The sequence below is a fragment of the Morone saxatilis genome, unplaced genomic scaffold (genome assembly GCF_004916995.1).
Source record: "Morone saxatilis isolate NCDOM2014 unplaced genomic scaffold, NCSU_SB_2.0 Contig2, whole genome shotgun sequence".
NCBI classification, from domain to species: domain Eukaryota; kingdom Metazoa; phylum Chordata; class Actinopteri; family Moronidae; genus Morone; species Morone saxatilis.
Genome location: NW_023339762.1, coordinates 16173421 through 16200537, shown reverse-complemented (window position 1 = coordinate 16200537; position 27117 = coordinate 16173421). Strand labels below are relative to the sequence as shown.

General features: G+C 39.9%; 5 protein-coding genes across 8 annotated transcripts; 3 read left to right on the top strand and 2 right to left on the bottom strand.

The window, feature by feature from the left end:
* The first annotated feature begins 693 nt into the window (after positions 1-693).
* On the top strand, positions 694-9949 carry znf592 (zinc finger protein 592). The gene is made up of 9 exons (XM_035664590.1): positions 694-865; positions 1328-3546; positions 4419-4597; positions 4687-4860; positions 4948-5107; positions 5589-5855; positions 7265-7377; positions 7464-7608; positions 7730-9949. The coding sequence occupies exons 2-9, from the start codon at positions 1348-1350 to the stop codon at positions 8231-8233; spliced, it is 3741 nt and encodes a 1246-aa protein (XP_035520483.1). The 5' UTR covers positions 694-865; positions 1328-1347; the 3' UTR covers positions 8234-9949.
* Positions 9950-11801: 1852 nt separating this feature from the next.
* kti12 (KTI12 chromatin associated homolog) lies at positions 11802-16858 on the top strand. Its single transcript, XM_035665842.1, has 9 exons — positions 11802-12040; positions 12976-13027; positions 13120-13172; positions 13258-13313; positions 13419-13498; positions 13630-13789; positions 13901-13963; positions 15519-15587; positions 16663-16858. The coding sequence occupies exons 1-9, from the start codon at positions 11890-11892 to the stop codon at positions 16804-16806; spliced, it is 828 nt and encodes a 275-aa protein (XP_035521735.1). The 5' UTR covers positions 11802-11889; the 3' UTR covers positions 16807-16858.
* Positions 16859-17915: 1057 nt separating this feature from the next.
* On the bottom strand, positions 17916-19395 carry ch25hl1.1 (cholesterol 25-hydroxylase like 1, tandem duplicate 1). The gene has a single exon (XM_035665411.1). It carries the CDS (start codon positions 18853-18855, stop codon positions 18022-18024), a length of 834 nt encoding a protein of 277 aa, XP_035521304.1. The 5' UTR covers positions 18856-19395; the 3' UTR covers positions 17916-18021.
* Positions 19396-19529: 134 nt separating this feature from the next.
* Positions 19530-25220, bottom strand: si:dkey-24l11.2 (uncharacterized protein LOC100034462 homolog). 4 transcript variants are annotated; one of them, XM_035665407.1, is made up of 12 exons: positions 25070-25220; positions 23390-24004; positions 22675-22734; positions 22516-22568; positions 22284-22428; positions 21790-22163; positions 20899-21127; positions 20679-20793; positions 20377-20494; positions 20162-20273; positions 19821-19933; positions 19530-19704 (listed from the first exon to the last, which is right to left on the bottom strand). In XM_035665407.1, the coding sequence occupies exons 2-12, from the start codon at positions 23993-23995 to the stop codon at positions 19635-19637; spliced, it is 1995 nt and encodes a 664-aa protein (XP_035521300.1). In that variant the 5' UTR covers positions 23996-24004; positions 25070-25220; the 3' UTR covers positions 19530-19634. The 4 variants fall into 4 exon arrangements, with proteins under 4 accessions (XP_035521300.1, XP_035521301.1, XP_035521303.1 ...); XM_035665408.1 differs by having other exon boundaries at positions 25060-25213; XM_035665410.1 differs by having other exon boundaries at positions 25004-25105.
* Positions 25221-25855: 635 nt separating this feature from the next.
* ch25hl1.2 (cholesterol 25-hydroxylase like 1, tandem duplicate 2) lies at positions 25856-26686 on the top strand. Its single transcript, XM_035664880.1, has one exon. The coding sequence runs from the start codon at positions 25856-25858 to the stop codon at positions 26684-26686; it is 831 nt and encodes a 276-aa protein (XP_035520773.1).
* The last annotated feature ends 431 nt before the right edge of the window (positions 26687-27117 follow it).

Genomic DNA, 27117 nt, shown 5'->3' with positions numbered 1-27117 from the left:
CTCATGTGCACACAAACACATAGTAAAAAGCAAGTATACAATATGTCCAGCCTTACAAGTTCTTTGTATCTTCCCCATCTCATTCCTTTTGGACTTGAGATGGCAGTGTGGGTCGTTTGAAAGATGCTTTTGAGTTGCATGATGAAACTGTATGATCCACTGTTTCTGGATCTTGACCTAGGGACTCAAAGTCAGGATTTTGCAGCCTTTGTTGCTTCAGTTTTGGCAGTTCTTGTGCAAGTCTCTCTACTCATTGGAAGTTCAAGAATAAATCACTGGACAAATTAAGTTTGGCATTTCAAACACAACCTGAGCTTTATAATGAATGTATAATACGAGCAACCCATCACTGAAAGCAAGGTTACAAGCAGTTCAATGCTGATCAGTGACACTTGCAAAGGCAGTGTTGGTGGAGGTGAGTTAGGGGCCCCTAAAACATTTTACCCCCTGGGGGCCCCTCAGGTTGCTGGCATGGTCCATGGCATCTTTCCTGCCATGCACATGTTTTATATTTGATTATCATTACCTGCCTCTGTTTACTTACCAGACACAATCATACCAATATGTGTGTGTGTGTGTATTGTAGCAGCTGAGTCACTGAACATAACACATCGCATTCCTTTGTCTTTTTGGGTGGACATGTAGTGTCAAGCTGTCCGCGGCGCCTCCTCTCGTCTGCAAGACAGCGTCGAGGGCTTGAATCACCCACGAAGAGGAAATGGAAAACCAACGCTAGTAGCTTGTAGCCTAGCTACGAAACCCCGCAACAGCCCAACCCTTTCCTAATTCACACACAGTTCGCGCCCACAGTTAAATGGCTGTGTAGCTCATTTACTAGAGCGGTTAAACATAACTGGATCAAATGGTAAGCGCACATGTGCATCGATAAGTGAAGAGTTTACGAGCTGAGCTGAAGGATTTGCGCGATAGCATGTTGCTAAGCTAGATGCTAGCATGCTGCATTGGCTCCGTTGTGTAGCTAGCAGCAAAACAACTTAAACGTAGGGTCGGCATATGAAGGAGATGATATTTGGCAACGCTAGGAGCATAGTAGTCTGTGTTTAATGTGTATTTGCTTATTCATGTGTGTGTTAACGCTTGCCTTTGTACAAAATAGAGGCTGCACAGACGAAGGCAAGCAGACCTTGTTAACGTTTAGCTTGCTAGCTAAAGGTAACGTTAGCATAGAGGATATTACCACAGTTATCAGTCAGATTGTAAAGCAGCTGTCTTGTGCCGACAGCACTTCCTTAAAGCTCTGCCTGCAGTGCCCACTGTGTACATCGAAAGATAACTTATTAAGCCAATTCTGTATGTGTTTGTGTAGGTTTATGACCCTGTACAGCCATGGGTGACATGAAAACCCCAGATTTTGATGATCTTCTGGCTGCCTTTGACATCCCAGATGCCACAGGGTTGGATGCCAAAGAACCCATCCAGGGGAGTCACGAGGAGACAGAAAGTCAGCTGAAACACACAGGGATATGTCTGGATGATAGCTTACTGAGTAACCAAGCTGTCACAACAACAGATATTCCTGCTGTAAGTGTTATTGTGAAAAACACAAGTCGCCAGGAGTCATTGGAAGGTTTTGGACCAGCATTGCAAAATGGATTCAGGGGACAAGAGACCTCCATTGACACTGTCGAGACAACTAACACTGGCTTTTCCAAAACATTTGTCTCTGCTTTGAACGGGGATGGTTCAAGAGAGCTTCTTGGAAAGGCACCTATTCAGCACAAACCTGATGGAACACCAGTGTTTTCACAGCTTTCTCATTTTAGTCCCATCTCCAGTCCCGAGTCTGAAGACACTCAGTGTAGTAGAGATGAAATGCATCCAAAAGAGAAACCCTGTTTCCCAGATGCTTCAGTTCTGTTGGAGCCTTCAGTCCCAGATAATCAAAAAAAGCTGGACTTCAGCATGTTTGATGATTGTCCAAAGGACTCTGATATTCCCAAGAACACCCAGAGCAGCAGAGTAGAAAGTATTAGAAGTGAGGAGCCCTCTGACATCTGTGTCAGCAACGAAAAGGATACAACACCTAGAACACACAGTGCACTTCCCTCGCCCAGCGATAGCCAGAACCTTATTGAGAACAACCGCAATTCGGGAACTTCAACAGATATTAATTCTCATTATGCATATGTAAAATATCAGTCATCTAAATTATCCTCTTGTCTTGAGGCTCTGGTGGCTCTGAATGCTAGAAAAGACCCCAGAGAGTCATCAGCTGTTCAAAATGACTGCACGAAAGCAAACCCCAACGTGCCTATTTCCCCACGAAGCCCCAGAAGTCCACTTGAAGCTGTGAAACGGTTAATGAAACCCTCCGATAGCCCTGTAAGCATCTGCAGTGACAGTAGTGGCAAAGCATCCCCTGCAGTGGCATCTGGGTCACCCCCTGCCATACCCAGGGTCAGAATAAAGACCATCAAAACTACGTCTGGGCAGATCCAGCGCACCGTCACCAGTGTGCTGCCTGATTCAGAAACAGATGAAGTTCATTCAGCATATGAATCTTCTCCAGCACAGAGTATGATTAGTGAAGATTCTTACTGTTATATGTCTCCCCATCAGTCTCAAAGTGCTGCTGTTGATAGCATTGTTGGAATACAAACTAAAGTGACCCCAGCTAGTACATTTTCACCGAAGGTTTTACACAACAAATCAGAAGCTAACTCCCGGAGGTCAGGCACAACGCAGTCCGCAACAGTATTCCATAATACTAGTGGTCCGGTCAAACGATCTGTTGCACGTAAGGGGCAGAAACCAAAGAGAGGATCAGCCACAGCAGGCGGTACAGCTAGCACAAACTTCCTTCCCAAAGCAATGCACTTAGCTAGTCTGAACCTGGTCCCTCACAGTGTTGCCGCTTCAGTAGCGGCACGGTCCACCTCTCATCAGCAAAGCCAACATACACTCTCATCTACGGTGTACAGCACTGTCCCGCTGGTGCATCAGGTCAAAACAGCCAAACCCTACCCTCACACATCCACTCCCAACACAGCAGCCGGAACCTTAAACAGACTGTTGAACAGTGGCAACCCTGTGCCTACATATGTGCCCAACCTAAACCCCCCTCCAGAGAGCAATATCAACCTCCCACCGCGCGGTTACTGCTGCCTCGAGTGCGGGGACTCCTTCGGGGTGGAGAGGAGTCTTGCGCATCATTACAGCAGGAGGAGTGTTCACATTGAAGTAGGATGTACGCACTGTGCAAAGACGATGGTGTTCTACAACAAGTGTGCCTTGTTGGCACATGCACGAGAGCACAAGAACAACGGCATGGTGATGCAGTGCACGCAGCTCCAGATGAAACCCATAGCAGAGGAGCAAATGTTTGCACCCCTGAGTACTGAACCTGTGAACACGGACTCTTACAGCTCACCATCACCCTCATCTAAAAACCAACCTGTCCTCCCCCTATATCCAGATAATGTCATTCGCCACCGACTCCGTTGCCTGGAGTGTAACAAGCAGTTACCTGACTACAAAGCACTTGCAGGCCATTACCAGAGGGCGTCAGAAGATGTGGAAGGACTAGTGCGTAGATGTTTTATTGAAATATTTTGGGATAAGGCGGCCAATATTGTGTATTTGTGTTATTGTCAAGAAATCCAATGAAAAAATCAACAATGCGATAGATAGATAGATAGATAGATCAAGATAGATAGATAATAGATTAGATAAGTACTTTATTTATCCAGAGGGAAAGTCATCTCTCACACCAATACTTAAATGGGAGTGTATAGTGGCATTTTTGGAGATTAGCTGAGGATCGAATACACATTTATGCTCTTGTGAGTGTTTTTACAGCAGCAGAATAGAGTATGTTGGATTTGGGATTTTATTGGTGATGCCCCATTAACTAGCACCCCCCCTTCCATGGGTTCCCCATAAACATAAAATCAAAAGTAGAAATTAGTAAAAAAAAAAATATATAATTTGTTACTGTGAAAAGCATTCATTGTAATGAACACATTATTTTTATATATATATATTAATATACACTAAATTCCTAAGCACTGAATGTACAACATATTCATATATGTATTGTTATTCCTCTATAAAAAGAAAGAAAATGTCCAAAACACCAAACCACACTGAATTATTCGATTGACTCACAACAAATTACAGAACGTATAAATAGTTTTTGTACATTATTTGAGGTCTACAGTACAGAGGGATAGGCTGTATCAGGTTTTGGATAGTCTGAGAATACAATTCATACAATTACATACAATTCATTGTTGGTTTTGGTCTTTTCGTGGCATTTGTTGACAATAACAAATATAGAATATCAGCAGAAAAGCACTGTCACTAGTATTTATGTAGTATTTTTTACGTTTCACATTAGTCTTTTTTGATTTTTCTCTTTCTCTTTTGTTTTCTCTCATTAAAAAAAAATAAAACAGATGTGTAAGCCGTGCTCCATGTTGTTACCCAACAAGTGCAGCTTCAGAGCTCATGAACGCATTCATGCACACAAGTCCCCTTACTGCTGCCCTGAGTGTGGTGCCCTGAGTCGTTCTGCAGACATACAGAAGCATGTCAAGGAAAACTGTCTGCACTACGCTCGCAAGGCTTGGTACAAGTGAGTAAGCAAGCATGAAACGCCGACCTTATTAAAAACATACAGTGCGGTGGTACAGAAAAGTGTCATCATGTTTCCTTTTCCTCCAGATGTCTTCACTGTGAGATGGTTTTCAAGACCCTTCAAGGACAAAAGACCCACTTTGAGGAGAAACACAGTGAAGTCTTTTACAAATGTTCCATCTGTCCAGTTGCCTTCAAGACCGCTGACAGCTGTGAAGAGCATTTCAAAAACAAACACAGTGCTAGTAAAATATCCCCTCAGTAAGTCAACATCTCATGACCTGGTTGTTAAAAGTGGTACATTTCTTTTTTACAATTCTTTTTAACGGTTTTCTCTTTCTTTTGCAGGTTAATCTTTAAGTGTTCATGTGAGATGGTTTTCAAGAAGAAGCAGTTACTGCTTCAGCATTTCTATCAGAATGCCCTCAAGCGTGTTACTAGTGTGTTCAAGTGTCCAGAATGCAACTCCGTCTTCCCACAAAAACAGCTATTAATGCAGCACTTCAAGGTTAGCCCTGATTGTGTTTTTATGAAGAGATATTGTTTATGTGTGTCAATTTCAAATAAACTCTCTGGGTTGGATTTCATTGTGTATTTAGTTTATATACGTATCCACATACCTGGTTACTTATTTGATACTTAAAACTTGCATGCTAAAATAATTCAAATTGTGCAAAAAGTGACATTTAACACTTAATGAGTTTTTTTGGCAGCATTATTAAACTTATCAAGCAAATTGCAGCTGCTGCTGTGCTATGTTAGCTTTTGTCTCTATTCTACAAAACCCTGCACATGATGCAGAGACATCAATCAATGATTAAGTCACACAATACAGATACACTGTTTAAGTTTCTTGTAGTTTAACTACACTGGAAAAAGAGTAGTTGTTGAGTAAATGATGAGTTAGTCTGTTTTAAATAACTTGTGACCTGCTTCACATCATCATTAACACGGAGGAGAGGTTAAGCCATGTATTTTCTGTTTTGCAGGGCGTTCATGTAGGAAACACGACAGCAGAGACCGAGAACGGCAGTAAACAAACAGAAACTGAAAATACTGACTGGCACCAGGAATCTCATTCCGTCCAACAACAGAAGAGTTGCAGCTCCGCAAAACACACAGATAGTCCCAGAAAAAAGGCTGAGCAGGACAGCAGAACACGTGTGAAGCCCACCGGCTGGACGTGTGGGGAGTGTCTCCAGTGGTTCCCTGAGCGAGACTCCTATGTTTCTCATGTGAAGACCAACCACGGAAAGGTGAGAAATCATGAATTCGCCATGCACATGTCTGTGTGTTCAACAAAAATATCAATGGCTTAAGTGCACTAAAATGTTTTTTTAAATGTACATCTTGGCTCACTTGTAATAAACTACTTATGTGAAGTGTGAAATAGGGTGGCTCACTCTGCTGCAACATTTAGTTAGCATTTAATTATAATAAAAATCAGTCCAGATTCCAGAACGGAAACTACAGTATTGTAATAGTTAATTTGTGTTGAATTAATATATGGCTTTCAACTTAAATACAGTATTAATATTGTTAAATAATAATAATCTCCTATATAAAGTTCAGTATCAGACAGCTGGGAAAGATTCTCCACATACTTGTATCTTTTAAGTGATCCATTCAGAGTGTATCTCAGCTTCTTCATTTGGAAACACAACATGACTTTCTTGATCCATAGTATAAAGGGAGGGGGCTGGTAGCCTTCCATCTAGTTAGAATTAATCGTCGCGCAAACAGTGCGGTGAGTGCTTCAACATTTAAGTGATATAAAGCGATACTATATTCTGTTGATGGTACACCAAATATTGCCATGTATGAACTGTGATCTATTGTTCTGTTACAGATGTATGAGTACACTTGAAATATAGAGGTCCAGAAATAACTTCATGAGTTATATGACCAGAACATATGACCCATCGCCGCTCGTGACTGGTGACATCTAGGACATATGGAGATGATTTTGGAGGGTTTAGCTTTAGTAGACGATGTGTAACTTTGAACTGTAACAAGCGATGGCGAATGCAAATGGATGAGCAATGAATGCGACTAATAATGAGATCCCAAATGGCGCCCCAGATGGGATAGCCACCTTATGATCTTGTTTGCCAGGCAGCCTTTGTCTTGGTCAGTGTTGGAGGATTGATGTGTTGAATTACATCATGTAGTTCTGAAATACTCCCTTTAAGGTTTGCGCCAGGCCTTAAGCAGTCCTCTGGAGGGCAGTTTGTTGGGAGGAACAGGAATTATATGTCATATAATGTTTCATGGCAAAACTTCAAGCTTCTAAATATCTAAAAAAAAAAAATCAAATAGAGATAAATGAGTTATTCGCAAAAAGATGTTTAAAGATTCTTAAACCCCTAGTTAAATGCTGTCTATCCAGGGAGGGGCGAAGCTGAATGCTTGTTTATAGCCAGAATGCCATGTACACTGGAACCAATGCCAGCCATTAGTCAGCTGCACTTTCAGCGTGACTTGAGCTGAGGCTATAATTATCTTAAGTCATAAAGTAATAATTGTGTGTAGATAATGAGCTCATTACACGTGCATGATGACCTTATAACTCGAGTTAAATAGAATTTGTCAAGCTTGTATTGTCAGACTTTTCTTTTTTTTAATGGACTTTTTTTTATTTTGAATTTTTCATTTTTTTCGACAGTCAGTGAAGAAGTATCCGTGTCGACACTGTGAGCAGTCTTTCAACTCAACAACCAGTCTGAGGCGACATATACGCAATGACCACGATGGAAAAAAGAAAATGTACACTTGTTGGTAAGATTTTTATGAGTGTTTTATGAAATGAACCAGGAAATCCTTCAATTCCACTTCCCTTACTTTCTTTTTATTTCACACTTCAGGTATTGCACAGATAACACGGAGACAATATTTAAGACGAGTGTGATGTTGAAGAACCACATCAGTCTAATGCATGGAATCAAAAATCCTGATCTCAGCCAAATGCCGAAAACCGCCATCCAGGAATCAAAAAAGGCTACGGGCAAGGTAATTTATTTGTTTATTTTTTAACTCAAATAACAAAATAATAACTGCAGGCACAAATACAAGTGTTACAAACCTTACTAGTCATCATTTTATAAAGTGTGTGACTTCTGTGATTTTTCAGGGGCTTGTAACAGAAAACAAGGACACACAGGAGGAGAGGCGGGATCACACTTTCAGTCGCGAGGCTCCTTCAGCGAAGCGTCTGAAAACACAGTTCCGCTGTTCGAAGTGTGGTTTCATCACAGACGACAGCACGCAGTTCAAGCAGCATATACCACAACATAAAACGGATGAAAACACTCCTCAGTGCCTTCACTGTGGCCTGTGTTTCACGTCTGTGCTGTCTCTCAATAGACATCTTTTCATTGTACACAAAGTCAAAGAAGAGGAGAAACAAGAAGAAGAAGGAGAAGAAGAGGAGGAGGCAGAGGTTAGGGAGAAGGAGCAGGATAACCAGCCAGTTAGATCAACAGATACTGATGAGATAAACGGCTTGTTACCGGAGCTAAATGAACATGAGCCATCGCAGGCAGAAGAGCCAACAAGCCTGCACTGTGACAAGACCGCCGACTGTAATTTAAAACTGAGCACTCACTCTCAGACACAAGCAGTCTCTCTCCGGTAGTGAGAGCCACCTCAACACGTCTTTAAAGCTGCTTTAATATCTTCAGTTTTCATGTGAAAGTAACAAGGGATGCTTGATGTTCTGCTTAGAGGTGGTACAAAGTGTTTGGGCCTTGAATTTAGAAAGTTATCCAGAGTTTGTGCACTATATTCAACCAGTAACATTTAGTAAAGTCAGTATTTTTGTAAATGAGAGGACAAATTGATTTTCATTTTACCATTGTTTTTATTTAACTTGCATGTTGGTAATGTATTCATCTTGCCTTTCAGACACACCTGCACACATATTACAGATGAAGATTTTTCTTTCTATCTTTCTTTCTTTAGATAGAAACCACCCTGACAGGAGACTCAGGTCTGTTAGTTTTTAGGTCTGGTATTGATTGATATAACAGTGAAGGGCTGGGTTTTTTACTTTTGTATTCACGTTAATTTTAATTTCTTAAATGTTGTCTGAAGTATTTAATACTACACACTATTGCCTGAATGGGATTCAGATTTTATGCCATGACTGCGTTGCAGTTAATTTGCAGTACATCAAGAATTGTAGTCACAGTTTATTACAACAGAAAGTATATTTCAGTAGTCATTTGAAAGCCGAATTTCTGCATTATTGGTAAACTGTTATTTGAAAAGCTATCCTGTGAGTTGTCTTGCTGAGCGAAGCCTATTGAATTTAGGCTACACCTAATAACAAGACCTTCTTTTGACTATTTAAGCATTCTGAAATGCTTTTGTTTTTATGCTTATTGAACATGTTTTGTTTTATGGGTGCATGTTTTAGCCCAGATAATTAGTTATTATTTTCTTTTTGAATGAGTGTTCAGGGGAAAACATGGAGAGGTATTGGATGTGTGGTGCAGCAGTATTGAAAATACCTCAAATTGCCAGAAGTGTATATTTCCGGCAAGTGGACATGTCAAGTCAGGGTACATTGTTTTGGATAATCCAGAGCATGCGTGAACGTGAAGTTTGACGGCATACCAGAGATAATGTTTTACAAATCAGGACCTGTTAACATTAAGCCACTCTTCATAATAATAATACTAGTAGGATCAAAGGAATTGATTTTATCCATGATGACTTCAGAGGGAAAGACATTTCTTAGATCAGTGCTCATAAGGATGTGAACTTCTTGTTTGCAGGTCTTGATTCGTAAAGCAGCACTTCTTGTTTTGAATAGAATACGTGACAGTTCCTACCTCCATGGTTAATGGCAGTGATTGTTAAACGATGAAAGTATTTGAGGAGTTGCAGGTAATCTCAGTGCAATGTAAAAAATTAGTAAATGTGTATTATCCCACATTATTAAATTTTATAAATTACTTTGGGAGTGAAAAAAAAAAATATATAGTCATATTGACTTGACTTGGCAAGTGAACTTTTCTATTTAAGTGCTATATGAGCTCTTTTCTTTCTCTGTTATCTTAAGTCCTTATATCACTGCACTGCAGCTGTTAAACTGCAGAGGCAGAAATGAATGGCTTGTTCATGACTTGCTCTTTTGTAAAGCTTGTTGAAAGATATTTGTACTTTTGATACTTGTGAACAGTAAGGACTCGTTTAGTAAAGTAACCTATGTACATACAGTAGCCAATGAACCCTTGATTCACAACATTTCTTAAGCCATTACATCTGTTCAGCATGCAGTGGCCCCTGTGCCTTGCTGTAATGTTTACGTAAATTACTTACAAATAAATTGGTGCATTTAATTATATATCTGGTTTGTCTTGTGTTACACTCTGAATTGTGTATTGATGTACTGGATGTAGGAGAGGAAAGTATTTAACAGTATTTGGATGTCATAATAACGGGTTTTGCATTGAGGTCACACACTTTACAATCGTCATAGCAAGTCAGAATGGCACAAGGAACTCTAATGTGCATCGTTCATCCAATAAGAAACCAACCACAGATGGATGACTTCATCCCATTAGAATATTAAGCCCATCCTATCGCAGTATAACTGCCTGTCCCCAAAGTAGCAGAAGAGCAGCGAATTAACCGGCATCAAATTGAGTACAACGCGCTTGAGGAATGAAAGGCACTTTGACAAAGATCTGCAGGGCAGGATTCCTGTTTTCTTTCATCCTTCTCTCATACGTAGCCATGACATCTTCAATGAGTCTCGATTTAACTGAGCTGAGAAATAAAGTTTCAAAGATCAAGGTGAATCCGAGGGGGAATCTGTGGGCAACAGGTAAAAGAGACGACACTGTTCTGATGAACCATTTCGTGTTTGTGTGCTGGTTTTGACAGTTTATATTGAGGCTGTGTTTTGTGTTAATTTAAGGGCATTTCATGGGCAAGAAAAGTGTTGTGGATAGCTCCTTAATGGAGTCATCCTTTGAAGATGTGAATGTTCCCACTGAAGTCAGAGCTGTTAGCCCTCTGTACCGAGAGGAAGACCTGCAGGCACTGCTCATTCGGATGCTGAAAACTGCCCAACTGACACAACGGAAACAGGCATTGGACATGTAAGTTAGTATTATTATTGTTGTTATTGTTGTTGTTGTTTTTGTTGTTGTTGTTATTGTACAACTGGCATTTTTTCCCCCCATCCATTTAGAGAAGGAGGGGATCCTGCTTGAGGAACATTTGCTACAGTGACAATATGAAATCCTACTGATGAAGAGGAGAGTTTCAAAATCTTCTTATGTTAATGTTTTTTTTAATGTGATATGTTACATTGTATATGACAGTGTGGTGCCAGTTTGCACTGCTTCATTCTTGGGTCCAGTTATTTGAACCTGGTATTTATGTAAATAAACAAGTACTGAAAGCCAGACCAGATGTCCCTCGTCATTTTAAATATTATAGAATAATGAATTTTTGTTTCCATTCCAGTTTAGTTTCAGTTAATTTCCAGAGTGGCATTGCACATTTAAGTTTAGTTGTTAATAGTTTTAGTAGTTGAATTTTTTAAAACACTAAGATTAGAATAATAGATATTACAATACAAATGCCGCACTTTGTGAAGGCAATCGATTCATAGTCATGTAAACATCCCCTTGTTGTGTTGACAAATTTGACAAAATTGACTTTAAAGACTAAAATTAAAGAAGTGCTACATATTTTTTATTTTATTTCAGTTTCGGTTGTTTTTTCTAAAGTCTAGTTTTTATTTGTATTTCAGTTTACTAAAAGTTTTTTTTCACACCTAGTTTTAGTTTAGTTTTAGTTAACTATAATAACCTTGGTTCCAACTTCCAAATGTTGTAATGTAAAACCTTTAATATTCTAGACCCCAGTTTAGTAATTCTCTATTAGCGTTGTTGCGCCTCCTGTTGATGTTTGAAGGAATCGTATTTTCTTCTCTGCATTTTCACTGCAGCAAATATGATCAAGAACGGAGTGAATCAACATTATAATCAATCAGCATTAGATGCGGGATATAATATTACATTGGAGAATGGAAAGAAATCATGGAAAGTCGTTGTAGTTAATTATTTACAATAATAAAAAAAAGTTATTTAGTTTTCTTTGGTTTTTGTTGTTTTCCTGTCGATCCACTGCTCCAACCAGTAGGTGGCGGTAATGCACCTATACGCTGGTTTGTCAACCCCCATTAAGACCCGAAGAAGAAGAAGGAGGAAGAAGATGAACATGCTTTTCAAGCTCATGTTAGTCTACTCTGTTTGACAACACACAGTAGATATGCCTCTAATAGTGATGTGTGGTTACCCCTGTAGTGGTAAAACACGACGGGCAGAAGAACTGAAGTTGTATTTTGAACAGAACACGGACCGAAAGGTTCATATTGTGGCTGACGGAGCTCTGGACGTTGACAAAAACACTGTTTACGCAGGCAAGTTCAGCTAACCATGTCTTATTAACTACGTGTTTGTTGCTGGTAAGGCTTTCTGAACATTCAATAGTCATTGGAAAGTGTTAGCTATCCACCAAACCGTTTATATTTGTCAGTTCAACAGCAGTATTTGACCCTCCTGGGTGAGCAGCTCTGAACTGACTATGAGTTGACAGGGGAAGAGATGGGATGATTGACAGGGGAAGAGATGGGATAATTGACAGGGGAAGCAGGTTGACAAAAAGACGACCTGTGTTTAAAATAGACGTATATTTGTAGCGTTTCAGTGTTTGCTGGAAAATGCTAAAAAGACTTGACTGTGACTACGGTGAATTTGTGTTTATTGATGGTTTGGGGCAGCATTAAATTAATGGTATTTTGAATGGAGTTTGGCGTGCGAGTCTCCTCACTGTCCTACAGTATGATTGAGGCTTTTCCTATTAAACCATCTCACATGTCAATAAAAAAGAAACCGTAGTTTTATCGTTTTCATACCGGTTATACTGCTATACATCACTCAGACATCAGCAGCTAAAACGTTTTAGATTTTTTTTTAGTAATTAAAGCGTTAAAAATAAGCCCAATAATCAGTTATTTGATAAAAAAAATAGAATTAATTGCCAACAATTTTGATTACTTCACAAGCAAAAAAGCCAGTTAAATTGTGAAAATTAGCTGCTTTACTACTCTACAGTATACAAACAGAAAAGCTGTCAACTTGGGTCTGAGAAATTGTGAATGGCATTTTTTACTGTTTATAAATTAAACAATAAATCAGTCAATTAAGAAAATAATTGGTAGATTAATTGTTTTATGGGAATATGTTATTTGCAAATAATTTGCTAAACAGTCTCAACGAAGAATGGTTTCGTGGGAAGTAACCTCTGACCTTTGCATTCTCTTGCTGTAATTTAAGGCTGTTGGATATGTTTCAGATTCCCAAAAGGAAAAAAATGTCAGAGCATCTCTGAAAGCTCAAGTAGAGAGGTGGGTTTTTCCATATCTGTTTTTGGAAAAGATTCATCATGTTCATGTTCTGTCTCTGAGCCCTTTTAACCTTTTATTTATTTGTTCTTTAGGACAGTCAACAAGGATCACATTGTAATTTTGGATTCATTAAATTACATAAAAGGTAAATCTGGCTACCAGTGGTATGCTAGCATACAGACATTATTAATTGTTTACTCTTTTACCTTTAAAGTTGAAATACTTTACAGGCTACCGCTATGAACTGTTCTGTCTCATCAAACACACACAGACACCGCACTGCCTGGTATGTATACTAGAGAGATAACTAATGGATTCCTGATTATCTAAAAAAAAAACTATTACCCAAACACTATTCACAGTCAAAATCATATGCTTTCTTTTGATGAAGGTATACTGTTTGACGTCAGAGCAAGTGAGTTCAACATGGAACACCAGCAGAGAGGCTGCGGAGCAGTACACTCAGGAGATGTGAGTGAGAATCAGAGGTGCATTTCAATCTCTGGTTTTAACCTTTTGGATTAAACAATACCTTAATGAACGTCATTGTCAAAAATGAACTGTCCAGTTTTGGACAAACCAATCTGGTTTGTCTGTTGTAGCTTTGATGCATTGGTGCTGAGATTTGAAGCTCCAGACTCCAGAAACCGATGGGACAGTCCCCTCTTCAGCATCCTGGAAGACGACACACTTCCATATGAAGCCATCTCTGACGCACTTTTCAAAAGAAAAGCACCCCCACCCAACCAGTCCACACAGAGTGTAAGAGACATACACAAGCGGTACAATATACAGTAGAAGTATGTAGTATGAAGTATGCTTCGCGCTCTTTTGACTCTCTGATGTTAATAGTGATATTCTTTTTCTCTGCAGCAACCATTGTCATCTGCAAATTTCTTGTACGAGTTGGACAAGATCACACAAGATGTGTTAATGGTATGTCTTCATTTGTTCTTTAAAAATACAGTGTACTGAGAAGTCATATATGCCGAAACATCCATTCACAAAGCACCTGTTCAACAGTGCAAACATATTACTCCACATCGTAGACTTTCTTCAGTGCCTAGAAAGGTAATGCAGTTATTTATAGCCGCGTTCATGGTATATCCAACTTGTAAATAGGGTTCATGCCAACGTCCACGGTGATACATCTGGCTTGGCACTTAATGATAGGGAAATTCTTAAAAACCGAACAAACATGACCGTCACACTTAATTGACATAGTAATATATTGCCAATGGACAGTATTTTTAACCCTGATGCAACCAACTCCTCGTTCAATCAATCATTCAAACCCCTTGAGTTGTCTAATGACGTGAACCTTTGTAGATTGTAATCACGGTAATCTACTATCCATCCCTTGTGACGTAAATGTGACGTAAATGTGACCTGAATAGCAAGTCAAGGGAACAGAGTGAGTGACTACTTATTGGCAGATAGCGATTAACAGACACAAGGCATCAAATAGTGTCAATAGCTAGGCTAATAATTACAGTTTGGGAAGTGGAAGGTGTTATATAACAGTATTTTATATTTATTTTATGCATCTTAAGAACAACTCTGAGCAAGCTTGTCCCTGAGCTCACAACTGTTCTGGCAGAGCCTGTGGTACACAACATTTATTCTACATGAACACATGTTGAAAACATTCAAGACTAAATCCTAATGCGAGAGGAGGCTGGTGGTGGAGGGACTAAAATGTCTGGAAGCAGGCTCAGCATAGTTGTATGCATACTGAATTAGCAGCACATGTTTATATGGACTGCCTGATTTGAGGTTTTATGGGACATGTGACTATAAATGACTTCCATGCATGTCTGAACTACTGCAAAGCTCTATTAATTTAATTACATGTGATGTTTATATTGGTGCTTCTTTCCTAAGTGACACAACCGGTAAAATTATTGACTTTTCTATTCTTTTCCAACCAGCTTCACAATGGTGTAATGGGAAGAAACTAGTGATGTCGTTAGATCTTTTTGTCATTATGTCCACCAGACATGTTTAGTGCTTTATACCTCAGCCAAGTGAAGAATGTAATTATTTTGATTTGTGCTACACTTGATAAGATGTTTTTTCCCCTAATGCTTGGCACTCACCTGTGTGTGTGTCCTCCCTCTGTATAGAGCTGACGTCAAGGTTTCCTCCATTATTGGAATGTTGTTTTGTAAATGCCTTTGCTCCTGTAATTATTTATCTACCTATTGATGTGTCTTTGTGATGGGTTGTGTCTGCTAATTGCGGTTAGACAGTAACAAATCACCTGCTTTGTTCCCTTAATAAGCTATTGAGTAAACCTGTACAAAAGGTTGAATGGACAGTAATGTTTTTATTCTTGCACTTTCATCCTTTTAAAACAATTTTCTGCACAGATTCCCTATAAATGCACGTTTATAATTTTGTTTTATCAGTCCATTTCATTGAAGTATTAAGCAGAAACATTATCCTGTGTATGCAATGTGTGTGATAAAGCAATTTAATTATTTTTCAGGCAATTTTTAATGCACAGAAGACAAGTGTTCCCGGGGATCTCATTTCAGTCCCAGGAGCTACAGAAAAGATATCCTTTTTACACATTTACATGTCCATATGTTTTAATTAGAACCAAATTTTGAAGAATCCTTTCATATTAAACAGATTAGGTGTCCTGTTTTCATGGTGTTGACGCACACATCCAAGCCAGTAGTGTTCTTTCACAGCCAACGGACGCCTAAAATTTTTATTGCCCTTTTAAATTGTGCTGACTCATTTTCATCATCTACCTACTAAGAAAAGTTATATTATCTCACCAGCAGGAGGCAAAGTACACCACATCAAATGACTTGTTAGAAGGGGGGAGTTGGATGAATGCATGCCCATCAAAGAGATTAAATGAAAGGCACAGCAGCCAATCACTGTTAAATGTCTTGCCTGTAATAAAATACTGCGGGATACGTATGGAGGAGAGAAACCAAATTACATAGATAAGTGGATTTTTATTGACGGCTGCACTATTTCAGAGATTCTCAGAAGCAAGCACTTTGATTATCTCCTTTTGAACGTGTTGGTCCAGGCAAATTAAAAGTACATTAGGTTGTGCACAGACAACCTTTAATGACCAGTGCATAATTTGAATTTGAGGTTGCGTCAGTAACGTTCAGTTCTTTGTGTTACTTCATTGTGTTGCTCTCCTTAAAGGTTGAGATATGATGCTGTGACCTTTAGATACTTTTAGTCAGTTTGTTATAGGGCTGCATATAACATTGCAATTATTTTGACAGATATTGCAATAGGTTCACGATTAGTGTAAGAACTATCATCATTTTCTGGGGTCTGTACCAAACAAACATGTTAACTTAAATCTGGAGAACAAGGTTTGTAGGCCAGGCACCACTACAGTACATCATAATGCTGTTTTGTCACACATTTTACCCTAAACAAAAAATTACAGCTTCTGCAATTGGATATTGCACTTAACCATATTGTGATTTCGATAATATTTCGATTAATTGTGCAGCCCTAGTTAATTATCACTTATTCAGCCTTCAGCCGTGCGTGAAACATACAAAACATGAGACAATTTTCTCTGTCTTCATGTGAGATCAGTTTTCATGCAGAAAAGCTTGCAGTTTAATGACCTTAACCTGATGTTTAACATTGAGCTCACGAGGAGCGTCAACATGGCAGAGCTGAGGAAGTTACGGCGCCAGTTCATCAGCTACACCAAGATGCACCCAACGGAGAACACCGGACACATTTCCAACATGTTTGTGCAGTATTTAAATAAGAGTCTTCACTAAACTTTTATATCGTTTCATTTTTTTTATTTTACGTAACAAATAAATATATTCAAATAAAGTTTGTCTGTTATTTTAGAATGATTCAATTCAGTTACAAACATTTCTCAAGAAATTTTGAGTGTGCCTGAATACTTGGTTTGTATCTGGAGAGAGAGAGAGAGAGAGAAGATACAATTATGTTTGTGAAATTATTTCGAAAAATTAAATATATCTGTAGGTTCCTGTTAAGATACTTATTATATAGGGACTTTGTTTTGAAGGAATAGCCCCATCCTAAGTTTCCAGTGAAGAGAAGTAATGAAGGGTTGCCATGGCGATGGTACCAAAGGCTTCATTACATGCCTGCGACCAGCATACCAGTTTCTATGTGAGTGTATGGTAAACGGACTGTACTTGTATACTATAGTACTACAGTAATGGCAAAGCCCATCAAACAGAAACTAACTCATATTCACACATTGATGTACAGCATCAGGAGCAATTTTAGGTTCAGTGTCTTGCTCTACTTTGACATGCAGTGGGGAGGAGCCAGGATTGAATCACCAACCTTGTGATTACTAGATGACCCACTCTACTTCCTGAGCCACAGCCACCCTTGAACAAGGTGTTCAATGGATCAGTGGATTTGAAGGGTTTTCTAATTAACTTCCATTGTATTTGTGTTTTGAAAAAAGTTGACTATCAAAGCTCAGCACTCAAGTATGGGTTAACATTAATCTGTTAATAATCTGTTGAACCTGACCTCTTGGTGACAAGATTTTCTTGAAAAGCTCCTTATTTGTCGAGGGAATTTGTAGGCAAAATACTGCTGAGTATTGCTCAAAGATTTCGTGTTATATAACAAGATTGTGAGGAAAAGAAGCACAGGAACTTCTTACGGTAATTACTTCACTCGAATGACATGAATGAAGTGTGATTATGCACACATGACATGCATGGAGAATAATGTACTGATTGTGTCAACATTTATATGACTTATTCCAACATTTCTAACACCAATAGAAACAATAATGAGAGAATGTTTGTAAACAAGATAGTTTTATTGAATGAAAAGACCTAAAAAATACTAATATTGCAGACTTATATTGTATTACATAAAGTGAGTCCATTGAGAAAGCACCCTCACCCTAATGTATTTCACAAAGGCAAAGACAAATAATTGTGACAACTTCAGAAGAAAAAACACTAAACATGCAGTATTGCATTCACTTGTCATTATTTTCTCATAGTCTTTTTCTCCAGAGGAACGGCAGTGCCAAAAATTTTGTCCCAGTGGCTGAAGAAAGGAGCGTAGTTGCCGTTTGGCTTCCGGTGGTGCATGTCATGAGCCGGTGCACCGCCTAGCAGACCAAAAGGCACCAGGTGGTTGAGGGTCCATGGAAGGTCATAGCCTATGTGGTCCTCCACAGACATCCAGGTACTAAAAATGGTGATGCACCAAGAGGTCAGTGGGTGGCACTTTAAATTAATTGGGTCCTGGTTGCTCAAGAATCCAACAGTCATCAACTCTGGGATGCTTAAGTGCTCGGCTAACCAAGAGAAAGGTGCCATGTACTGATGGTGGATTGCATGGATCCACCGGTAAAGCTGTGGGTGCTTGTGATGTATGAAATGCCAAATATAGTACTGAGTGTCAAAGAGGAGAAGCACAGCCAGACCGCCAGTGAATACCTCATATAGAGTAGGAGCATCCTGTGGCAGTGTTGGTGTAGGCAGGATGAATACGCTCATTATTACAGCTGGGAGAACAAAGAATATGTGGTTATACAGCGTTGTCATGAAGCTCTTAGCCATCATCCCCAATGTTGGCTGCCTGTCTGGTTGGATCTTGTACTGATAGAATAAAGGCACTCTTTCTCCCAAAAGGTCCAGTGCAGCAAAAGGTAAACTGAAAAAGAAATAGCTGGAGAAAGTGAGTAGGACTGGGAAAAAGGGAGATGAGATGAAAGGCAGGTGGTGAAAAAGCAAATAATCCCAGAATGGCTGCAGTAGACGGTCTGAGGGCATGGAGGGCAGGAGCTGCAGAGGCAGGTCGCTGATGTTCAACATCTTGCCGTTGTACCACTGAAGGCTTCTGCTGCTGTAAGTCTCAGGATCAAGACGAGGTTCTGCCTTTATATAGTGGAGTTCCACAGAACTTTTTTTTTCTCAATCAGCAAAGTCCAGCAGCTCCCCCCACCCCCAGGAGCTCAATGTCGACAAGTAGACCTTTACAAGAAGATTAGCAGAACCATTCAAGAACATTTATTAGACACAATTAACTGATAAGGTTTAGACTCAACCAGTACAAGGGTCAGCATTTTTTAAAAATACTAAATAAATGAACTGAAAGTGAATTGTAGAAATGGTTTTATGGATATTTCTCAACATCTTAAAATTAAACCACAAAACAACTGCCTATTTTGGTGTTTTTGGTGATGAATTGTTCACATGGCAAATAATGGTGTGTCAGTACAGCTTGGAGGAAATTATTAGAATGCTGTTTGTAACTCCAAAGTTGTCAATAAAATATGGACATCATGAGCTGATGCTTTATTAGTCCATAGATAATTCAAAGCAGTATTGCACTTCTCTGATATAAAAGGATTAACCAACACAGCTAGATTAGAAAGCTGGGCTACTTGAATTGACTTATTTTTGTGTAATGTTATCAAATGACCTGCTTGCATTTCTCCTTTAACACAAACTCACGTCTTCCAGACTTTCAATATGAGATCAAAAAATTAACAGAGTGATCATAACATGATTTATTGCAGAAAATAGACAATTTCATTGAATGTATGTCTTTTAATTAATTTAATTAAGGCAATGATGCTCTTCTTCACCAACTACTTCTTTTCACTGGCTGCCTTCCTTGAAATAGTTTTGTTGGTGTTGGCATATTTTTGTCGATCATTTCTGAAGAGAAAGAAAAAACAAACTCTTAACCTTGTAACCACTAACAGAAATGGCAATCTTTTTAATGAATAAAATATTTTTTTCATCAGTAATGTTGACAAAAAAACTAGATGTACCTGTTCATTTTGACTTTGTTTCTGCATCCCAGTCCTCCCTCCCAGTGGCTGGTGCGTGCACCTCTTGTCATCATGCTTCCACAAGTGATGCAAGCCTTTCCACTGCTGTACGGCTACAACAACAAACAATGTAGGGATAATATTTTTAAAATGTTCCCATTATGAGACAAAGTCTAACATCAGCCTTTATGCATTCATTCTTCCAGTTGGAACCAAATATGGTATTTTTTAATTAAGGAATGAACTAAACCAATCAAGACAACAGTCAGCCTGGATAACAGCATAAGCTCAAAGGCTAAAATGTTATGCATGCAATGTTATGTCACAACCTTACAGCTCACCTGTTCTTTGGCACAGTAGCCACATATCATCCTGGTGGCCAGTTCCATGGGGTGGTCTTGGTCCTCGTCATGGCACACATCACAGGGGTAAGCACGGCCACAGCAGGGGAACCTGAGGGGAGTCAGTGGCACAAAACTTGGACACTATTCTTTATGTTCCTATCGGAGCTTCCATGGCGTCCATGAAATAAGATAGCACATAGTGATGATTATACCTTAGCCAGCGATGGCTCTGTTTGTAATGTTTGCATGTTCCTTTATCTGGCAGTGGCTTCCCCTTTTGCACAGCAGGATCTCTTATTGTCTTATAATTACCCTCACAAGCACTTGGACCTGCACAAGGTAAAAATAATCATCATTTTGTATATGTATAAATGCTAATATTTAATGGTTTGAACGCACTGTGTAGCTTTTGAAATATTAATATGAAGTAACATGAGTCAGACAGCCAACTGTGGCTGTTTGTTGTAAGATCTTAAATCTTTGCTGAGCCCTGCAAATGTAGGTGAGCTCTGACCTGTTTTGTTGGTGCGTGGCTGAATATACTGGAATCTTGTGCTCTCAGCCAGAATACTGAGTTTGCTGTGGCAGTGTTCACAATTAAACTCCTTTGTTTGACCATAGGAAAGGTTCTGCAGAAAATGAAAGACAACAGAGATATTTCAGAGAAGCTCAGGGCTCATCGAGACATACAGTTTATGGTGGCAATCTGTGACAGGTGCGCGGTGTTTCATCACCTGCACAGGACCGTCCTGGGAGCAGCTGAGGCAACCCACGATGAGTTCACATTCCTGAAGCACAAGGTCAGCAGGGGCAGCATTGTGAAGGTCCAAGTATCCCAGGACATCACTGTAATGGTGCAGCATGCAGGGCCTGAATGCGGCATTGATGCTTGCACTGCACTTTTCACACTGAGCTGAGCAGGTTGTCCTTCCAGTCAGTGTGAGGTCTGCAGTTACCTTACACCTGCAGACAGTAGTACACATACAGTCCAAAAACTCTCATTTGTAAGGAATATTAAATCTGTGTATCATTTATTTTATACTCAATATAGAATCCAGAATCGGAAAGTTAAAAAAACATTTATTCAGCTCAAAGTCAAAAATAGGATGATTGAAAAAACAGCCATGGGTGGAAATTGATTTTGATATTTAATGTGTACTTCTTCGGGTCTTGCACTGGATAAACTTGCATGCAATATATAATGGTATAGTAATATGGTATGAATATGAGCTTGAACATCAGCATACTTTTTTTTCAACAAAGTATTTTGGATAATAAAAAAACGAGGTCCTTTTATAATACAAATACTTTATATACAAATACTTCTCTCTCATAATGATGTTCAAGCTCAGATTCATTACATTAAATCAGGTAGCACCATCGCTCAAGTGTATTTGCTGCACACAAAGACGTCTGTAGCTTCCTGGTCCCACGCATTAAATATCAAAGTATCAAAGTATGATTTAAGTAAAACATGGAAAGAATATTATGTTTTTTGTGTTGGATTCATGAATGAGTAACAAACTAACAAATAGTTTTTTCAGAATTTTCAGATTTTGGATTCTATATTGAATATGAAAATAGCGAATGATACACATTAAATGACATTGAGCTCTCTTCTTTACCTGTTACATTGAAGACAAACTGTGATTTGTTGTGCCACTACGGTGGCTGTGTTCTCTCCCAGCCTCAGTCCCAACAGCTTCACCTCTGTGCCTCTGCGGGGATCACTGATCTTAATGTTCTCCACCAGATGACTGGCTTCCTCATCATTCTCCTCCTGCTGCTGCTCTTCATCACAACCGGGAACCTCCTGGTGCTTCCCTCCCTCCATTGTCCTCTCGCCCTCCGTCTTTTCCAGTTTTCCTTCATCACCGACATCCTCATCTGCATCTGCGGCAGTGGTGTCAGAGGCAGATTTTTCACACACCGTTGCCTGGAGCTCCTGGTACGATATGAACTGCAGCCCAGCTTTTTCCAAATCAATGTCTTTTTTCAACTGCAAAAACATTCAAAAGAAGAGAAAAACCACTCATCAGCAGTTATTTAGAGGTCGGTTCATTAACTTCAAAAGGTAAAACCCAAACATCACTATTCACAATCTCCTGTTCAGCCTCACCTGCCTGGCTCCTTCAGTGAACAGTCTCTCCAAACTGCGATCTAGCCAGCGGAGAAAAGGCCGGAAGAGCAACTCTACCTTTCCCAGAAGCAGATTGGTTGCATGCTTGGCTTGAAGCCACTCCAGTGATGCTTGCTGTACATGTCTATGTAGCCAGAGATTTACAGAAACGTCAACACCAAATGACTCAAATGAAACATTAAATGTCAAAATAAACCGCACATACTTTTACCTCGACATTACTGGTGGCAGATTCTGATCCAACGGTATATCCAATGTAAAAATCTAAGAACATGTATCAAGTTGATGAGGAGCTGTTCTTTTCATGACAACCATTTACTGTAGAGTATATCACAGACCATGATGTGTAAATGAAAGCAGTGGTCTTTACCTCCTGTGGGTAATTGTCAGGGAAGCTCACCATGATGTCGATTTCTTTTAGATCAAAAGGCTATAAGTTAAAATGCAGAGTTAGTATATTTCCAGATAATAGTGTAGAGTAATTTTCATATGTAACCTACTATCAAACCAAAGCATGGCAAGTATAAAAAAAGCTGGTTCGTTATTGATTTACACAGAAAACTTGGCTTTTTTACCCTATAATGGGGGCTCAGAAACACCAAAAATGGAATAGCAATCTATCCAAATTACTTATTTTCAAATGAGCCAAGTTTTAATTACTGCTTTACCCGTTCCCCTTTGTTTTTAGTATTTTTTGGGGGCTTTTATTGCCTTTATGATAGTGACAGGCTGAAGATAACAGAAAAAGTGGGGCAAGACAGAGGGGATGACACGCAGCAAAGGGCCACAGGTCGGATTCGAACCCTGTGGGTCGCCAGCTCTACCCACTGAGCTAACCGGGCGCCCCGCCCCCATTCCCCTTTTAACAAATCCACTTAATTTAATCTCAGCGGTGGAGTTTCATTGATACAAATCCCATTTTATGCAGTATTAACAACACTATTACAGCAAAATAACTCTGCTGTTACAGCACAGAAGGAACTGTCTGTGTATCTGTACTGTATTATAGAAATAATATGTTTGCAGACTGTTGCTCTAAGCTCTGGCGGCAGGAGAGAAGAAAAAAAGTACAAGAAAATGTTTACCCAGTCTGGATCAGTGGGCTCTACAGTGGTCCTGTAATAAGTAACTTTGCCATCACCTCGTTCCTGAATAATCAGCTGGTCTTTGGGAAAACGCTTCTTCAACTGCTTGATCTCTGTGTCTCGTAGTTGGTTGACAACTTCCTCTGTCAGGTCATGCAACTTAACCTCCTGGAGGATGCTGGGACGGGGTACTGGTGGGTTCCTCTGCACAGGCCTTGTGCAAGGAATAGGGTGGTCCTCCACTGGGGTGAACTGCGGTGGATGCCAGAAGCGACATCTGTCTTCCATGGTGCAGTGGCCTGAGATAAAGTAGCGACAGGGGCGACGGCTAGCTGCTGGGGCAACTGTGGAGTTACTAGTGGGAGGAGGCCTGTGCCCCTCACTTCCTCCAGGGACCTCCGAGTTTGGAGATGTGACATCTGATTGGCTAGGAGTCGTGACGGTTTTCTTCTCATGAGTTCTGGCATTATCTCTTACATGTAGGAATCGGCATTTCTTCCCGAAACTGCAGCGTCTTCCTTGAGAGTAGAAGCGACACAGCTGCTGTGTTTGAGGCACAGGCTCCGAGTCACCTGTCGGCTTCTCTCCCTCCCCATCCTCCATCATTGTTACCACCTGAATGAACGAACACAGCAACACAGATTATAGAGGTGTATCTGCTTATTTTACATATATAAACGCTACAATGCCGAAAGTATGTGGACAAACAAAGATTACACTAAAGTGTGATCGATATGGGCATTAATACTGATACTGGAACAGCCTCCACTCAGGGGTAAGGGACAGTCAAGTTCTGGGACCAAATGGGGAAAACCATTTCTTTATGTCATTTTTGAAACAAGACCAGGGCGCTTCCCCAAACAGCTGCCACAAAGTTGGAAGAAACCTATCTTCTAAAACAGAGAACACACTGGTTCCCAGCCTTTTTGGTGCATGATTCTTTAAGATAAAGTACCGGAAATGTATTTATTGGTTATTGGAGTCCCCTAGTTTTCTATTATTTTGGCAGCATACCATAAAGGGATCCATGATGATACCTTAGACCCAGATCTGAAGTACATATGTGTACAGAGGTTTCCGTACACATTTGGCCATATAATGTAAAATAGCAACATCAAGCCTGTCTCTGTTAAATACCTAAGATATGGAAAAGTTCTATCCGATGGACCTGAACCCGTTTTATTGCTCCATGTGAATCATATGACATCTATTATTGTAAAATTACCCATAAACGTTTTTGCTAGAATAGACCTTTTTCACAGCAGCAGCATTCTGACCTACAACAGTAGGCTAAGACCAGGTGTTACCAATTATTACCAATTAAGGCTCTGTTCCATTTAGTGTAATGTTACCAAAGCCTTCCCAGTGAGCCAACATGCACAATATGGTACTTGGTAACACCTGAGTTTACCCTACTATTGCATGTCAACATTCCTGTTGTGAAAAGAGTCTATTGGTTTCATTTGGCCTAACAGCAACGTTACCATATTCTTATATCAACAAACCTACACTATTTATGACCAAACGTTATAACGTTACCTCGCTGACGGTGTGCTGCTAATGTTGGGTCACTTCACTCAGAACAAATGAGTTATATTTGGAAGATGGCATTACCTCAAATACAGACAAAGGGTCCGCGTAAAGGTTTACTCCGTGTAATGATAACTTACATACTGTTACCTGTCAAGTGACTCGGCAGCGCAGTCGTTTTGCATCATTACGTGCGACGAAAGGTACCGAATCTGTTGGGGTCGCAATTTGAAACGTGACACAACAGACTGAGATTGTTGTGTGTAAAGGTTGTGGAGAGTTTTATTCACGGGCTGCAGAAACGTCCTCTGTTGTACGTTGGATATATATATATTTTGTCGCCCTCTACTGTTTGGGAGTGTGAAATGGACGTCCACCTTTTTTCCCTTTATTTAGTTTATTTTTGAGCACTTATCTCACCACAAGGTCCATTAAATGACTACTCTACATGATGTTTTTTTTTTTTTAACTGTAGATTTCCATTTTTTTCAACACTGAAAAGAATTGCAAAAGGCTTAAAAGCTGAGGCTAAGAGCTTGTTCTTTTTTATATATATATATATTTAGTTAAATCTCCAGAAAGGTGTTGTATTAATTTCTGAGAGTATACTGTATGTGATCTTTTTGAGTGGGATGCAGCCATTTATTTCCATTTCCTGTGTGCTTTACTAGTGTAGCCCCTGTAAATGCCAGATATATAGCAAAATGTTTGAGAGATGAAATAATTTTAAACAATTTATCACACTGTGAGCTACTTGTTACCAGTCACCCAGGGTGTATGAATAATTTGTTGAATTGTTGCACCCAGCTGTCACTTGATACCACACAGTGTGCAAAGCACCAGCAGACACTCAAGTCCCATAGCCACTGTTCCAGCTGTAACGTCTACATTCCTCAGACATTTATACGATATTCACCTTGTGATTCTTACTGCAGGATGGATCTTGCAGATACCACTGTAGATCTCTGGATTAGATGTTTAGGAAATGACTCTTTGCTGCAGCCTCTGTGGGACACCCTGAGACTCAACTACAGAGACTCTTTGAGATCTCCACTCTTCCCCGTTGTTCTGACCGTGTCTTCCTACTTTGTCTTGTGCCTTCCTTTCCTTGTTTGCGATATCATGGGAGAAAGGTGGACGTGGGTCCAGCAATTCAAGATCCAACCCAGCCGTCGTCCTACAGCCTCTACACTGCTGCACTGTGCGGGCGTCACCTTGTACAACCATGTGTTTCTGGTGCTCCCAGCATCTGTAGCCCAGTGGACATGGAGGCCACCTGTGGACTTGCCAGACCAAGCGCCGGCCCTGCTGGAGCTGATTGGCGGTGTCATCGGTAACCTCCTGCTCTTTGACTTCCAGTACTTCATCTGGCACCTGCTCCATCACAGGATCCGCTGGCTGTATGTCACTTTTCATGCCATCCATCACAATTACTCATCTCCCTTTGCTCTAGCCACTCAGTGTCTTGGTGGCTGGGAGCTGGTCACAGTAGGCTTTTGGACCACTCTGAATCCTGTGATCCTGAGATGCCACCTACTCACCACATGGACATTCATGGTGTTGCATGTCTATGTTTCCATAGAGGATCACTGTGGCTATGATTTCCCCTGGTCCACATCACGTCTGATACCGTTTGGCATCTATGGAGGGCCCAGCAAACACGATGTGCACCATCAGAAACCCAACACCAATTTTGCACCACATTTCAGCCACTGGGATAAAATATTTGGCACACATGCTGAGTTCAGCTTCTCTACTATGAAATAGAAGAGTATAACACTATTGGTGACATGTGACATGACATACATAGAGAACTGTGCTTTTATGTGTTTGTTTATTCCAGATAATGTGAATTTTAAATTGTGAAGGTGTGAAAGTTGAAAAGAACTCTGCACTTTCCTTTCAATGGAGTCTGTACTGTATTGTATTTGATAAACAACTCAAAATAAGATGTGTTAGAGTTTCCCTTTCCTTAATGATAATCTCAAAAAAATGTAACTCTTGTCTCTATGTGCACAATCTAAATAATGCCTAAATGAATGAATGAATGCCACTTTTCTGCTCTTCACCATGTATAGGTATATTTTCATGTATTTAAGTGTGTGGGCATACAGAATAAACTCATTTGATTACATTTCTATTTTAAATCTTCTTAGGTTACACCAATTATAAATCATAGTGCACATACTGAGGATATA